Consider the following 14,643-nt stretch of genomic DNA (forward strand, 5'->3'; position numbering starts at 1 on the left):
CACTTCACACGGTCCCGGCTCCGTCGACTTACACCAACCTACAACAAACAACACTCGTCACGATGCCCGCACCCCTTTGTCAATATTCTGCTGCCCGGAACCTCCAGAACTCTGGCTTTCCTCTCTTTTCATTTGTTTGAGTGCTGTATTCTTCAACAATCCGGGGGCGTGGCGCAATGGTAGCGTATCTGATTCCAGTCCAGAAGGCTGTCCGTTCAAGTCGGGCCGTCCTCATTTCATCTTTTGCATTTTTGACGATATGATGGATTAAGAGTTACCTGTGACTTGAGTGGTGGTTCTGGCCTTTCAGAAACAAAGAAGAGGGTATGGGTTCCTAACATTTTGCACTATACCGTGTACCGTGTGATTGTAGACGGTAGGTAGCCAGCCTCGTTCTATGCCCGGCTGATCTAAGGCCTCCCATGAGGCCTTCCGCAGCTGCAAAAGACATTCTCGTAAATGTATTCTAGACCGCGGACGAGGGAATTGGCAGTCTTGGCATTCACACTCACCGAAGGCTCCAGGCAGCCAATCATTGGTAATACCCATCCTGCATTCGGTTGGGTGGCATGCAGCTACTAATATCAAGGCGTACGCGTCCACGTCAAGTATTAGAGCTGGCTAATGTTGATATCATGCATGACTGGCTGGCTTCATGTTCCACAACAGTTCATCCATTTTTCATTGGCCGGCATCAAAAAGTGAGATGGTTCCCGGTGGATGGTTCCCACAGGCTGTCAAAACCGGTCAAGGACGCAATCTCTCTCTCACCCAATCATAAGTGAGAAGAGCCGCTGGACGCTAGCTGAAGAAGTCGCCTTCTTAGCGACGCTAATGTTTCAGAAGTGATGGCAGCGGCACTACATGTGGTTCCGAGAACACCGAGGTGCTGGGAGGCTTAGAACATCTCGTGTTCGGCTGGGTACGGTTGCATGGTGCCTGACATGACGCGGAGCGTACATGTATGAGTGCTTTCAGTTCATGTCTGTCTACACTACTTCTTTGAATCCAGGTCATGTGCTTGCAGCCAAACTGCACCTTATTATGCTGCCTTACTCCCGAGGCTCTGACGTGACACGTCAACATCCATCACGAACGCCACAGATTCCATGTACCTACATTGCTGTGTAGGAATGTCTTAGCTCGACATGGCCGATTGTGGCAGAGTAAGTAAGGGCTGGGGAGGAGCGAGCGGCAAGATCCGGCGAGTCCGGCAAGGTCTTTGTCTGTGGACCTACGAATCTATCCAGACAGATGAATAGCTCGAGGATGATTCGTCCCTTGATGACACGTATTGTTCCTTACCAGCAGCCGCCGTTTGTAGCCCACACTGTCGACCTGCCGCCATACGTAAGAACCACGAGCAACGGAGAATCATAACACGTCTACGTTGATACATGTACACAGCCACCGCCATAGGCATTGGGAGAGGCAATAGAGGCTCGGTCAGTTAGGATTAGTGAGCAGGAACTTCAACCTTCCAAGGCTGTGTTGATACAATGCTCTGAAAATGCCTTGGAAGAATGCCTTCTAGAGCTCATCGCCACGTACCCCACGCACCGCGCTTGCCACTTCGTGCCGAATTGGCCATGAACTGCGAATTACCGTGCATTGTTGTTCGCGGCTGAATACATGTACTTAGTAGTAAAGTATTACTTAAAGACTATCTTGGTATACTTTTGAAGAGGTGCTCTTGGTTCTACTATTACCCTATGAACCCTACCTTATTAACTTCATCTCCAAAGCCTCGTTCTACGCCATGGCTAATAACTTCACTTCCCTCCAGTGGACACCGCCAAAGAATGTGCCATGGGACGTCACCGCCAATTGTGTGTCATTCGGCAATTTCGCACATAGTATCATGCGTACCTCTCCGAAGTTGGACTTCTGCGACATCAATAACTACTCGCTACGTGAGTTGGTCAATTCCTCCTTGCCAAAAGGTTTACTGGAAAGCATCAAAAACATTACTACTTACCAATAGCGTCTTGGTACTTGTCTAGCTGTAGCTCACTCGCTTCTGCTATCACTTGCGACGTCAAAACCTGCTCAAGTGCCTTGGATTTCAGAGATGCTATTTCGATAGAGCTTGCTAAATCTGCAAATATGACTTGCCTCGGTGAGCTACGTTCTTCTCTTGGCATTCAAGGCAACGCGGACATTGCAGGCGTCGGCGTAAGTGCGGAACATCAACCCACGACATGTGAATATCACAGATCTAACACATGCGTTTGCGTGGGTCATGTTCACATTTTGTCTTCAGGCCTCCCTCGTTGTCAGTTTTCAGGTCGCGAAGGCTGTGGAGCATGTACGAAGACGCGTCTTTAACTTCCCTTCACCGAATCTACTTAGAATCCTTGAGGTTTCCACAGAAGCCTTCATACATGTCTTGCCCACCTTTTATTGGAGCTCTGTTCTTCTCAGTCTGGGCCTAGTCATCGCCTCTCTGCTTGCCGCCTTCACCGCCTCCGGGAAGAAACGGGATGAGCAGTTGGAACAATGGAAGGCTGGCGAAGACTTTACCATATATGACTCTCAGCTCGTGGCCTTGGGATCACTTTTCAGCGTTCAAATCACCTTCATAATCAACCTGATGCTTGAGGTTCCTGGACGTCGAAGACGAGGGTTGAACGGGGGCATTCTCTCTCTCCTGGGGATTCTCCTAATCGGGCTCATCCGTTTGACAGTTGTCTACGACGCACAACTGCCCGAGGATGTTGATAAGCTACTTGAGGCCGCGCTTCAAAGTGATCAAAATATCAGGCTGTTCCTTCAAGTGGTTGCTGGTATCACGTTATCTTTGATGACCACTTGCGGTGTAATTGCACTGGCCATTCAGTTCGGCATACCTAACTTCACACCCTGCCTAGTTGGGATAACGAAAAGACCGGGTGATACATGTATCAAACGGCGACGCCACTCAGTCTAATACACCACAATAAAATGACTGAGATGTGGTGGGAAGTCTCGGATAGACGGTTAGATGTAAGAAAAGGCACATGTTTTGTTATATCGCGCTTGCTTGTCATTCGAGAATTTGTCCCTTTCTACTGCGTTGTTTTGCTATCTGCAGATAAGGTAGTTCCTAATAGGAGATTCCGCAATGATTGGAACTGTGTACCTAGAAAGGAGAAGAAGGGAAGAAATTGAAAACTAGTCATTTGAGGCGCAAGGATCCGTGTAAATTCACCACATGAGTTTGCTCTTAGTAAGATGCTCCATAGCAACTCCTTCAGTGGACAAACCTCAATTGAAGGTATATCTACCTAGTAGGCTTAGCTTGGAACCATGCAGGAAATTACAATGCTTTTGAAATTAAAATCTCCACGAGCACAGTGGTTTGAACTTGGCTACGTGGCTGATTGAACTAGCTGCTTTTCGGCAAAAGTACATGCTTACATGCAAACTATGGCCGGAAACTTCATTGAGATCATTAGGCGCTCTGTCTCTTCTCGACTTCCTCGACCTTTGCCTGAGCATGGACCCTCGCAACGCCAGTTGCGGAATCTTCGCCGTCGAAAAGCATCGAAATTTCTTCCAACGTAGGACCTCTCGTCTCCACGAAGAAGAAGTATATGACCAAACACTCGATGACCAAACTATGCCACGCTCAGTTAGTTTTCAATCACGATGACATAACTCGATAGAGGCACTTACATGGCAATGTAGACGAAGTAAAAATGCCACTCCAGCTGCTCAAGCCCCAAGGGATTAACCCACTGGTTAAAGACACCACTCAACGCAGTGAAGCAGAAACACAAAGTGAGGCCCTTGGCGCGAATGTTGTACGGCAGGATCTCGACAGTGTAGGAGACGGTCAAACCGGGCCAAGCGGCTCCCGCAACACCGTAGAAGACGAATATCATGGCCACGACGGCGATCCCGGCGGATGAGGATTGGGTTTGGGCGTATACTGCACTGCAGGCCGTCCATATGGAAAATGAGATAAGCATGCCGACGCCGGCAAAGAGGAAGAGGACCCGGCGTCCGATTCTGTCGACGAAGAAGGCGGCGGTAAGCGAGACGAGCCAGCACCAGATGGTAAGGCCACCGTTGATGTATGATTGTGTGATGGAGCTAAAAATCCTTGTTAGGTCGACTTTTCTTGTCCTATAGCAATCGTAGGGAAATAAGAACTTACTCTTTGATGCCAATGGTGCTGAGAATTACAGCAAGCTTTAAAATCTGATTAGACGCAAGATTCTTCAAAATATGTAGGAAGTCTCTGCAATTCCAGAAACCAAAGCTCCGTGAGTCGCTACGGGCTGTTTTGGGTTACAAAAAACTCACATAGTATGACACCAGGCCATTACCACTGCACTGCGAGAAGACAGCCGTCGCGATAATGAGCCCACAACGCTTGCGGTTTCCCGGGGTGCGGACGAGTTCCATCCATCCACTCTGCGCCGAGGCTTCCTTTTCAAGCCGCAGAGTGCTGGTGATCTCGGCAAACTCCCAGTGCGCAAATTCGTCGTTCTCGTTGTTGTTGCCGTGGTACTTGATGAGAACCTTTTTCGCCTCGGCCTCCTTGCCCTTACTGATCAACCATCTGGGACTCTCGGGGAGGAACCAGATGGCCATCAACTGGATGCCCGGCATCATGCACTGTAATCCTGTGGGTAGCCGCCATTGGAGATCGCCGGACTGCTTTGTGAGTGTTCCGAAGCCTGTTTTACACCAATCGTTAGTCAAATGTCAAGATCATCAAAAAGTTGATTCGGGTCCAAAGAGATGGGGTGCATACAAGACCAGGCCGCAATAATACTGCCCAAGTACCAAAGCGTGTTGTAAAGCGTCGTAACCTTGCCGCGATGTTGCGGGTGTGCAACTTCCGTGATGAGAAGAGGACAAGTGCCGTTGGAGATATTGGATCCCGCGCCCATGATGAAGCGGCCGATGAGGTACATTGCGTCTCTTCTGGAAGCGGATCCGACGGGGAATGACTGCAGAAGTGCACCAAAGACGATGAAGATACAGCCGATGGCGGTGCCCCATTTTCGGCCGAGGCCGTCGGCGATGTAGGGCGCGAAGAGGAGGACGAAGAGACCGCCAAAGCCCGGCATGGCACCGAAGATCCCGAGTCGACTTCCCGTGGGGTGTTCAAAGACTGTACGAGATTTTCTCAGCACAAAGACATTGGCAATACAGATGTAGGTTGTAAGAATTTGGAGGCGAGATCACAACAACAAATTTCGCTTACAGGTCTGCCATGATTGCATGGTCTGAAGTCCGTTCAACAAGCTTCCATCATATCCCAGTGTCGTCGAGCCGAGGAAGAGGAAGACCAACATGAAGTAGAGCTTCCTCAGCTCTGTCTGCTTGTACCACGGCAGCGTCGATGCTTCGGGTGGTTGCAGATGTGAATCGTTCATAGTCGCAACGTCGACATGGTCAACGCCGTGACTTTCCTTCTGCTTCAGATCCATGGCTTCTTTGCGAGTTGGGTATAAAGTGAATCAAGAAAGCAAGGCAACACTCAGGAAAGAAAAGTGGAAGGGCCTGGTTGTCGATACCGAGATGCCGGCTTGCTGCAACTCATGATTTTTCGGGATCGGGACCGGGGCAAGTGTCCTTATAATAAATCGGTAGTTGGTTCTGGGTAAATGGCATCTAGATATTGCTTGACGCCCACTAACCGTGCCGTGACCCCTTCCCGGTTTCGAACAGAACAGCCCACCCCCGAGGCGAAGATCGAGGTGCTGTACCCGATGACGGCTCGAAAGCGGCCGAGCGAACAGGCCACACAACTCGAGCTGATGGATTAATACTCCTCTCCCTATGAGGCGTCACTGAGAGAAAACGGGTATCCAAGTTTTACCAGTACGAGAAATAGGAGCACAAGACACTAGATCATCATTGGAGCGACAAGTCCCCGTGGGGGTGGATTGCGGGAATCTCAGGAAAAGACTGGACAAAGAGAAGAAGACGGGAAGTACAAGATCCAATATTACTTCTCCACAATTAGGTTCCGGGGAAAGCTGCTCGCCGCCTGTTCATGTCAAGGTCTGGTCTTTGGCACATCCTGGTGTAAGGTTAGGTAGGCATGGCGTGGTCAATTAGTTAGTCAGGGACGAGGAAATACGTTCCAGTTCCTCCAACCCAGCGGTCCGGATGGCCAGCCCCATGAAAATGACTGAAAAATGGATAATCTGGGGGAAAAGGTAACGCAAACCAACCAACCAAGTCACAGAATTGGACTTCGTACCCGGCGAGCGACAAGCATCGGCAGAAGAGAATCGCAGTGTACTTCTGTATGAACACCAGCAAAGAGCATGAGAAAGCAGGGAACGATAGAGTTCCTGGACGGTCTGGAGCTATGCCCTTCAGAGTCTGGGCCTGACTCGATTCGTAACGCCCCAGTGCGGGGCTTTTCCCTGAAAGTTTCTCCCGAGCACATGGAGGCTAACAAGAGCAAAGAGGAGCAGAGAGGAGCAACAGAGAAAAGTAAGTCCGACGTTTCTGCGACGCAGAGTGCCGCGCAAGAAAGTTCAAAATACACAACTCCCGACAATTCTCCTCGGATGTCCCTCTGCCCTCCCCCCCGACTATCGCTTCTCTCACACTCTCTCTTCCGCATACTACTCCAAGTCTCCAACATCTCTTTTCTTCGGGTCTCTTCTGGGCAGAACAAACGCGGGAATATCGCCGGACAATCATGACCCATGCGGCCACGTTTTGACAGTGATCCATCCTCTCCGCATTCCAGCCTACCATATCATCAGCTTGGAAGCTTCATGTTACCAAAGCCACCTAAACGGGAAAAAGAGCTGAAAGCTGCTAGTTCTCCACCATTGGATCATCAGCCCCCTCCCCGGATTCTGTGAGGTTCATCCGGGGAATCGAACACACTCCCGCAGCTTGCATGTTTGATGAGTCGCAGCAGCTTGTCTGATCCGATCTAATCTGGTACTTCTCATCAGTGTGAGCGGACTCGGGTCTTTTGATACGGTCTGACAAAGACTACTCCCTACAACGGCCTACCAACCACCCAAGCACCCAAGCCACACATCATGGAGATCGACCGAGCAACTAGGCCACCACCGGACGGAAACGGGGCTCACTCCCCACTTTCGACGTCTCCCGCCTCACCAGCCACTGGGCGGCCGAGGGCCAAGATCATCAGGAACCAAAATGCCTGCGACGTATGTCGGGCCCGCAAAGTCAGAGTGAGCAGCAAGAAAGCCTAGCCCTTGATGTCCCACGAGACTTCTCCCATGATGACTATTCAGTATTGGGTATAGAGACTTTGTAAACATCTGACCACTGCATGGATGACATTGGTCAATTCTTTCTCATGTTCCTCATTCATCCCGAAGTTCAACCATCTTAACAACCCCCGGACTCTGTTGAACTGACTGGATCGGCAGTGTCTCTACGGCTCGGGAGAGGGCCGATGCCAAGGCTGCACATTCCTCGACGTACAATGCACACATGAACGGCCGAGGCGGAGGAGAGGACCACCAAACAAGTCCGTCCAAACCCCGGCCCTGCATCTCATTTCATCATAGGATGCTATCCAGCTGATAGCTTGCATTCTGACCAAACATGACAGACACGCACAGCAACACCGGCAGCAACACGAGCAGCAAGTACAACAACAGCAAGCAGTTGTTGCCGCTTCGGCTGCCAGTCAGAGGAGTCCGTCGGTATCAGATATCACCTCGCCAGATGTAAGACTCGCATACCAAACCTCACCAGCCGCTTCATCCTCGACCCACATTCAGACACCCCAGTCTCATACTCACACTGACTCTCATTCTCACTCTCACTCTCACACCACCGCCACACCTCACTCAGCAACAGACTTGCGCGCCATCATCGCAGGCGCGCCGAGTCCCAACAACAACACGGGGTCCCACCACAGCAACCGTCTCGCCCTCTTCGCCCCCGATGACCTCGTCCAGCGAATGCTACACGACTGGTTCGAAAAAGTCCACGCCCTCGCTCCCGTCCTCCACCGGCGGCGCTTCCTGCACCGCCTGAAAACCGGCGAGGCAAACACCGACCGCACCTTTTGCGCTCTTGTCGTGAGCGTCTGCGCCGCGACGGTGGCGACGCTGCGGAGGGCCGATTACAGCCCCGTCACGGTCGAGCGGTGCCTGGACTTCATCGAGGAGCAGCACCTGCTCGACCATGGCCTCAGGAAGCCTGTCTACTCTCTGGACTGGTGCGTCGCAATGTACAACATCGGCACGTCAGCCAGCTCGATGAACGAGGACGGGCTGGGGGACATGGGGTCGTTCCATGGTATGTCCGAGGCGGCGGCGGGGGCGAGGTTCCTCGCATACTACCGCATGGCGGACCTGGATATGTCCGAGCAGCAGCTGCTCAAGAGGCTCTTTTGGCTGATCTTTGCGGCATATTGGTACGTGGACCCCATGAATGCACTTATCCCTGTTTTTGCCCCCCACACAAACACAAATAAACACAACCTTGGAAAAGTCGAGATGAGGAACAGTCTTCGGTTGACGTTTTCCATCATCTGAACAGTAGTGCGGACATATTCGGGAGGCTGTCCGTTAGCATTGTCTCTCATCAAGAGAATCGCGCCCACCTGCGCCCTTTACCCCTGAGAGATTCACAACTCGAGACGGGGCCGCAGCTATCCCACGCGGAATTACCGCCGTGGCATGGCGATACGACCTCCTATGTCCCGGGATTGAATCAGCTAAGTGACCTCTTTCTGATATGGCATGAGGCGCAAACCGCTCCCATAAGCCTCTATGGCGGCCAGGAAGAAGCCCTCAAGCACTGGCTCGCCAAGATTCAAACAATCATTGACAACTTCCCGCCCGAACTGCGTTGGCGCGGGGGCCTGTCTCGACCATCTCACATAACAGAGAGCCACGACACACAAATCGCCAACCTCTTCATCACCAGCCTCAATATCCGCTCCAATCTCTTGCAAAAGTTCGGGTCAACGGTCAAGACGCGCGCGGCGGAACACCAGCGCATCGTCGACGACCTGCTCGAGATTCTGTACCACATGCCGCAGCACGTCCTGGAGCAAAACGGCAACAGCCTGATCCCGAAGTTGAGGGACTGCGGGGCGGCGTACATGGAGCAGATGGACGTTGGTGATGGCGCGCTGGTGAGCGAGAGTGCTAGGCTTAAGTTGGAGAAGTTGCTGCGGAAGCTGGATGATATTGACTGCTGGCCTGGCTTACCTGGGATAGAAAGTCCGCAGAGTAATAGGCAATGAAGTCAAGACAAGTTAAATGACCCAGTGTATGTCCTGACTCTGTGAACTAAGGTAGTAGAACTACCTCATACCTCATGCATGAACCGAAACGTCCCATGATGTTCCCCAGGAGATGTGATGGTGGGCGAGAACTCTCTTCGGCGGCAGCCCGAACGCAACGTTGTGACTCCACACATCCACAATCCATCCGGCGTCGCTGTGGGTTGCGGAGACTTTATTTCTGGAGACTGTGGGTTGTGAGGAGACTCAAAGCCTCAACAGATGCGAAGTATTTCCGAAACCAACGCATGTTCAGTTCCTGGAACTCGGATCAAAAGCCTTCTTTCAACTTTCAATTTCCCCAAGTAAATGCGTCATCAGGAGTGCGGGGAAATAGTCCCATCTCTTGGATGTTTATCCACTTTGACATGGACTAAAACGTGGGACAATGGTAACAGGATAGGAATATCCGAGCTGTAAGTCGAGTTGCGAAGAATATCCGAAGCCGTCTAACGGGAATCTAACTCGGCCCATCAGGCGATCTGAAAACTCCCGTCTGACATCCCGCGGCAGTTATGGGTCCTCCTCTCCATTCAAACGTCTTGAAGCGGACGAATGGCGGACGTTTCGACTGCCGAAAGCAGATAGAGCCCACACCGAGCAGCCATAGAGCAAATCATCTTCGGATTCTCCGAGGCGGAGCTGGCGCCGGCGCCGGCCTCTGCCAAAAGCGGTCCGCTGGTAGAGGAAGCTCTTCGGGATAACATTGACTCGAATCCTTTTTGACATTATTTCAACCCGACGACGAGCGACGATAGTTTCGAATCCGCGATCTTCAGCTTTCTACTCTCTCTACCCTCTCGTCCTCCTAATCTCGCGCTGTCTCTTTCACAGCTCCTTTCAAACACACACTCTCCATTGCCTGTCATGACAGCCTCAGAATCCCCCGTCACGCAACTCCCTCACCTCCGCCGCACCAATGGCAACACGCAGCTCTACCTCAAGGGCAAGCCCTTCCTCATGCTCTCCGCCGAGCTACACAACTCCTCCCTCTCCTCCGCCCGCTTCATGTCCGAGGTCTGGCCAGACATGAAAGCAAACCACATCAACACCCTCCTCGGCGCCGTCACATGGGAAGACATCGAGCCCACCGAGGGCAACTTCAACTTCTCTGAGCTCGACGCCGTGCTCGCCGGTGCGCGGGAACATGACATGCATCTCGTTCTCCTCTGGTTCGGTACTTACAAGAACGGCATCTCGACATACGCTCCGCACTGGGTGAAGAAAGACACGAAGCGCTTCCCGCGCGTGCAGGTCCTCGAGAAGGGAGGCGTCAAGAGGACCATTGAGATGGTTACACCTCTTAGCGACGAGGCTTGCGCGGCGGATTCGAAGGCGTTTGCCGCGATTTGCAAACACCTTGCCCAGGTCGACGCCGAGCACAACACGGTCCTCATGATCCAGGTCGAGAACGAGACGGGTCTGCTGGGCGACTCCCGCGACCGCTCTCGCCGCGCCGACAAGGTCTTTGCCACACCCGTACCCGATACCCTCCTCCGTCACCTCAACGAGAAATCAGCCGATCTACACCCCAAATTCAAGGCCCGATTCGCCGACCCGCCCGCTTCGGGCTCACACTCCTGGACATCCGTCTTCGGCTCCGGTTCGTCAGCAGACGAGGCCTTCATGGCCTACCACATTTCCTCCTACGTCGGCCGCGTCGCCGCCGCAGGAAAGAAGGAATACGATATCCCCCTCTACACAAACACCTGGCTCAACTTCGACGACCCTTCCGACCTCGACCTCCGCGGCGTCCCCATCGTCGTCGGCGGCGGCGCAGAGCCGGGAGTCTACCCATCCGGCGGACCCTGCCCGCACGTCCTCGACATCTGGCGCCACAACACAATGTTCACGCAAGAAAAGTCGCTCGACTTCCTCGCGCCGGACCTCTACTTCCACAATTACGAGGCTGTCTGTAAAGACTACACGGTGCAGGGCAACCCGCTCTTCATCCCCGAGCAGCGACGCGATGAGAACGGCGCGCGGCGGGTGTGGTTGTCCTACGGCACCTACGGCGCCCTCGGCGCGAGCCCCTTTGGCATTGACACTGGCCCGGAGGTCGTCGGGCGCGAGTTCAAGCTGCTCGCGCAGGTGGCGCCGTACCTGCTGGCCGCGAGGCCTGAGGATAGGTTCGGTTTCTTCTTTGACGAGGAGATTAACACGGCGGGCAAGGGCGAGAAGTGGACAAAGGTGATTGGCGATGTAGAGGTGATTGTCGAGCGCGCGTTCGTGTTTGGCAAGCCTGGACCTGGCGGTGGTATGGTCATCCACCTCGGCGATGCCAAGTTCCTTGCCGTGGGTAGGGGCTTCAACGTCCACTTCAAGAGCGTGCGGCCGGAAGCTACGTTTACGGGAATTCTTGCGGCTGCTGAGAAAGAGGTTGATGAGAAGGGGGAGCTGCGGACTTTGAGGGTATTCAACGGCGATGAGACGCGCAGTGGCGAGTTTTTGATCATGCCTAATGACGATCCGGATTATGGCGGTTTCCCCATCGCTGTTACGGTCCCGGCGCGGACGTGTATCGTTGAGATTGAGGCATACTGGGTTGCTGAGGATGAGGAGGACCGGTGAATTATCTTGTCTATTGAGGCGGAAAAGAAGGCATCGACACTTGGAAATGGCATAGTAAACTAGGTTAAGGGATGGTCACACGGTTACGACTGGTTAGGCCAGGTACAAAAGAGGTACGATATAGAGGCATGAGAGACATCATAGACAGATTGTACATGCAGTTCACGAATTCATGATATTTCTAGTCCAATCAAGTTCGGGCTGAGGTGTTGACGATGTCAAGTCTCGGCGGGGCTTCACAATGGCTTGGTCCCGGCTCCCACATCGCAAGGGCGTCAATGACAACTCTGACGTAGACGCTGACAAAACATGGAACAAAACAAACGCCCTTTGGTAATATTAATCGTGTAATCTCTGAATTCAATCATTTCTTCTTGAACAATTCAATAAGTTGAGCTCACTGCCAGATCTCGAACCTTCGTACCTTAGTTAGAAACCCCGTCACTTGTCGGTCGCATCTCACTCACCTCTCACTCCACGACACTCTTCACCACGATATCCTGAAACACCCAGACACCCAAACACCGACCCAAGGATGGCTTCATCCTCTTCCTCCGGCCCAAAGCCCACTACCGTAGCAGGAGGCTGCCTATGCGCCGCCCTCCGATATGAAATCACCTTCTCAGACACCCACGACTTCTCCGCCAACGCCCAGACGTGCCAATGCACCCAGTGTCGCAAGCAATCCGGCGCTCTCTTCGTCGCCTTTCACCGCGTCCCCTGGCCAATGAAGTGGACATCTCCAAAGGGCACATCGACGCTGCGCGAGTTCAGCATCACGCCCGTAGCGCAACGAGGATCCTGTACGGAATGCGGCTCGTGGCTTTACTATCGCAGTGAAGCGGAGGAGTGGAGTAGTGTCTGTCTTGGGACGCTTGACCAGGAGGCTCTCATTGGGGACAAGAGTCAAGGAGGAGGGTATGGTGCGATACTAGCGAGTGGTTTGGGTGGGCATGAGTGGTGTGAGAATGAGATACCAGGCGTGACGGATGATATTCCCATGTTGAGGAGGGGACAGAGGAATCAGCAGAGTGGGAGTGATGCTGTAGCCGTAAAGGCTAAGCTGTGAAATATGACTGGTGTAAGCGCTTTGAGATGTGAATTGAAGCTTGATAGTATTCAAAGATCGCGACCTTCATAAACTCACTCAACCGTTCCTCATACGCTCGAAGTGAGTGAGATCCAGCAGCACAAGCCCAAGTTATCACCGCCCACGAAGCCATCTCATCGTCGACCCCTTCCCCTTCCTCCCCTCATCCTCGTACTCCTCCCCCGGCCCGTTCTCACCCCGCTCATTCGCCGCATTCCACCTCCGATACGCCGCCTCAACCAACCCCCCAACCTCCTCCCTCGTGCCGCCCACCGTCCCGAGAACCATCAACGCCTCCGTCTCCTCAATCCAATTCTGCAACCTCCGGAACTCAATTTCCTTGCCCTTCAACTTATCCGGCATCCCCTGCCCTTTCATCCACGTCAACACGCCCGCAACAACGGTATTCACCCCGCCGAGCACCGTGATACTCCGCCGGTGGACACCCGCCGAAGGGCCCAGGCAAGTGAGCACGCCGCCGACGACGATCTGTGTAGCGTGACAGCTATAGATGAGCACTGTGGCGAGGATGCGGAGGGTGCGGAAGTGGCGGTGGACGGCGATGGTGGAGGCGTAGATGCCGAGGGCGGAGGTGCGGCCTGCCTCGAGGTCGCAGTCGTCGGCGGGTTGGAGGTGGGTGTTTATGCCGACGGCGCGGCGGAAGAGGAGGAGCGTCGAGGGGTCGGGGTCGTCTTCGTTTTCGTTGTGGGGTGAAGGGGAGGCATCGCGGGGTAGAAGCGGGGAGTGCTCGTCTTCGTCGCTTGGACGGGAGGGGAGAGGTTTCGACATGGCGGTTCGGCAGTCGTCTCGGTATTCTGGTCTCGGCAGTAATCTTTCGAGATATTAAATCAGATTGACGGATAAAACCTAAGGTTTTGAATGAGAAGATCTGGATGTTTGAAGTCCACAACTCAAGGACAGCCGTCATTTATCAAGGGCAACGCATCACTCATGGCTGGGGACCAACATAACAACCCACGGACCTGAATCCGTGATAAGCATCAGGTCAGAAGAGACTACAAGACCAGCCCCTTGGTTGCATTTAGATATCGCGAACCGATCACATTGATGGTGTTCGTGTCAAAAATATGGGTAAAACCGAACGTGCACTAAGACGGAAGGCTGCAGCGGGCCGTCGGAGGGTGTGACGGAGCAAACGGTTATTGGCCGCAGATAAGTTGAGATGAGACCAGAGTCACTCGTTACCGGTCATTCACAACGGTGGAGTCCTTTGAAATGGAGCGGAATCTGTACGGAGTACCTGAGTTTCATCAGATGACTTTGGCAGAGACGTCTTAGATAAGAGACTTAAATGGACGAGAGGACTGATTAGACGGCACGACGGCTTAGGCCATGGGTTCATAAGATCCTCGGTGAGATTCCGGTAAGCCTGTATGGTTCGGTGAGGAGATCGGTGAGGCTGACCAGCCCCAGGGAGAGCAGCGTCGGAGGATCAGATTTCAATAGAATGCCGTGTCCCATTTCTTGTGTGCCTTCATTCGTCACACATAAGCTCTACCATCCTCTTACCGCAATAAAACACAATTGATCTGGCGTCGTCCTACGCGAAAGATCAAAGATCGCAAGGTTACACCCTCGGGACATCTCTGCCGGGCCCTCGAGACTTGGCTTCTCACTTCTGCTGCGTACGCCGCGATGCCGCATTACCCCCAAGTGAGTTTGTTTGAGGCGAACAACTTTGAACGCTGATCGGCCTCATTCAGAATTAGTGCGCAATCGT

The 14,643-nt window shown here is 53.0% G+C and overlaps 6 protein-coding genes and 1 non-coding gene across 7 annotated transcripts; 5 read left to right on the forward strand and 2 right to left on the reverse strand.

Moving 5' to 3' along the window:
* Positions 1-162: 162 nt before the first annotated feature.
* Positions 163-234, forward strand: BDP81DRAFT_t271. Its single transcript has one exon. It is a non-coding gene; the product is annotated as a tRNA-Trp (tRNA).
* A 1,519-nt stretch (positions 235-1,753) lies between these two features.
* On the forward strand, positions 1,754-3,203 carry BDP81DRAFT_435967 (uncharacterized protein). Its single transcript, XM_060591091.1, has one exon. The coding sequence runs from the start codon at positions 2,243-2,245 to the stop codon at positions 2,927-2,929; it is 687 nt and encodes a 228-aa protein (XP_060441504.1). The 5' UTR covers positions 1,754-2,242; the 3' UTR covers positions 2,930-3,203.
* Positions 3,204-3,269: 66 nt separating this feature from the next.
* BDP81DRAFT_356036 (general substrate transporter) lies at positions 3,270-5,434 on the reverse strand. Its single transcript, XM_060586301.1, has 6 exons — positions 5,201-5,434; positions 4,745-5,107; positions 4,291-4,667; positions 4,142-4,176; positions 3,658-4,077; positions 3,270-3,599 (listed from the first exon to the last, which is right to left on the reverse strand). The coding sequence occupies exons 1-6, from the start codon at positions 5,424-5,426 to the stop codon at positions 3,434-3,436; spliced, it is 1,587 nt and encodes a 528-aa protein (XP_060441505.1). The 5' UTR covers positions 5,427-5,434; the 3' UTR covers positions 3,270-3,433.
* A 1,697-nt stretch (positions 5,435-7,131) lies between these two features.
* On the forward strand, positions 7,132-9,202 carry BDP81DRAFT_397788 (uncharacterized protein; the record flags this gene model as incomplete). Its single annotated transcript, XM_060588373.1, has 5 exons — positions 7,132-7,142; positions 7,368-7,468; positions 7,553-7,642; positions 7,699-8,365; positions 8,443-9,202. The coding sequence occupies 5 exons, from the start codon at positions 7,132-7,134 to the stop codon at positions 9,200-9,202; spliced, it is 1,629 nt and encodes a 542-aa protein (XP_060441506.1).
* Positions 9,203-10,108: 906 nt separating this feature from the next.
* BDP81DRAFT_397789 (glycoside hydrolase superfamily) lies at positions 10,109-11,812 on the forward strand (the record flags this gene model as incomplete). Its single annotated transcript, XM_060588374.1, has 1 exon — positions 10,109-11,812. One exon carries the CDS (start codon positions 10,109-10,111, stop codon positions 11,810-11,812), a length of 1,704 nt encoding a protein of 567 aa, XP_060441507.1.
* A 199-nt stretch (positions 11,813-12,011) lies between these two features.
* Positions 12,012-13,075, forward strand: BDP81DRAFT_435976 (glutathione-dependent formaldehyde-activating enzyme). The gene has a single exon (XM_060591092.1). The coding sequence runs from the start codon at positions 12,348-12,350 to the stop codon at positions 12,879-12,881; it is 534 nt and encodes a 177-aa protein (XP_060441508.1). The 5' UTR covers positions 12,012-12,347; the 3' UTR covers positions 12,882-13,075.
* Positions 12,949-14,147, reverse strand: BDP81DRAFT_97774 (uncharacterized protein). The gene has a single exon (XM_060596544.1). It carries the CDS (start codon positions 13,689-13,691, stop codon positions 13,017-13,019), a length of 675 nt encoding a protein of 224 aa, XP_060441509.1. The 5' UTR covers positions 13,692-14,147; the 3' UTR covers positions 12,949-13,016.
* Between the last annotated feature and the right edge of the window lie 496 nt (positions 14,148-14,643).

This window comes from Colletotrichum phormii (genome assembly GCF_030913505.1).
Source record: "Colletotrichum phormii strain CBS 102054 chromosome Unknown BDP81scaffold_20, whole genome shotgun sequence".
In the NCBI taxonomy this organism is placed as follows: Eukaryota; Fungi; Ascomycota; class Sordariomycetes; order Glomerellales; family Glomerellaceae; genus Colletotrichum; species Colletotrichum phormii.

Bases quoted from the DNA above. Each gene is read 5' to 3' on its own strand.
- BDP81DRAFT_435967 (XM_060591091.1), top strand. From the start codon at position 2,243: ATGTTCACATTTTGTCTTCAGGCCTCCCTCGTTGTCAGTTTTCAGGTC.
- BDP81DRAFT_356036 (XM_060586301.1), bottom strand. From the start codon at position 5,426: ATGGATCTGAAGCAGAAGGAAAGTCACGGCGTTGACCATGTCGACGTT. The intron at 4,668-4,744 runs GTATGCACCCCA...GGTGTAAAACAG, and splicing joins TATTATTGCGGCCTGGTCTT to GCTTCGGAACACTCACAAAG. The intron at 4,177-4,290 runs GTGAGTTTTTTG...CAGATTTTAAAG, and splicing joins ATGGCCTGGTGTCATACTAT to CTTGCTGTAATTCTCAGCAC.
- BDP81DRAFT_435976 (XM_060591092.1), top strand. From the start codon at position 12,348: ATGGCTTCATCCTCTTCCTCCGGCCCAAAGCCCACTACCGTAGCAGGA.
- BDP81DRAFT_97774 (XM_060596544.1), bottom strand. From the start codon at position 13,691: ATGTCGAAACCTCTCCCCTCCCGTCCAAGCGACGAAGACGAGCACTCC.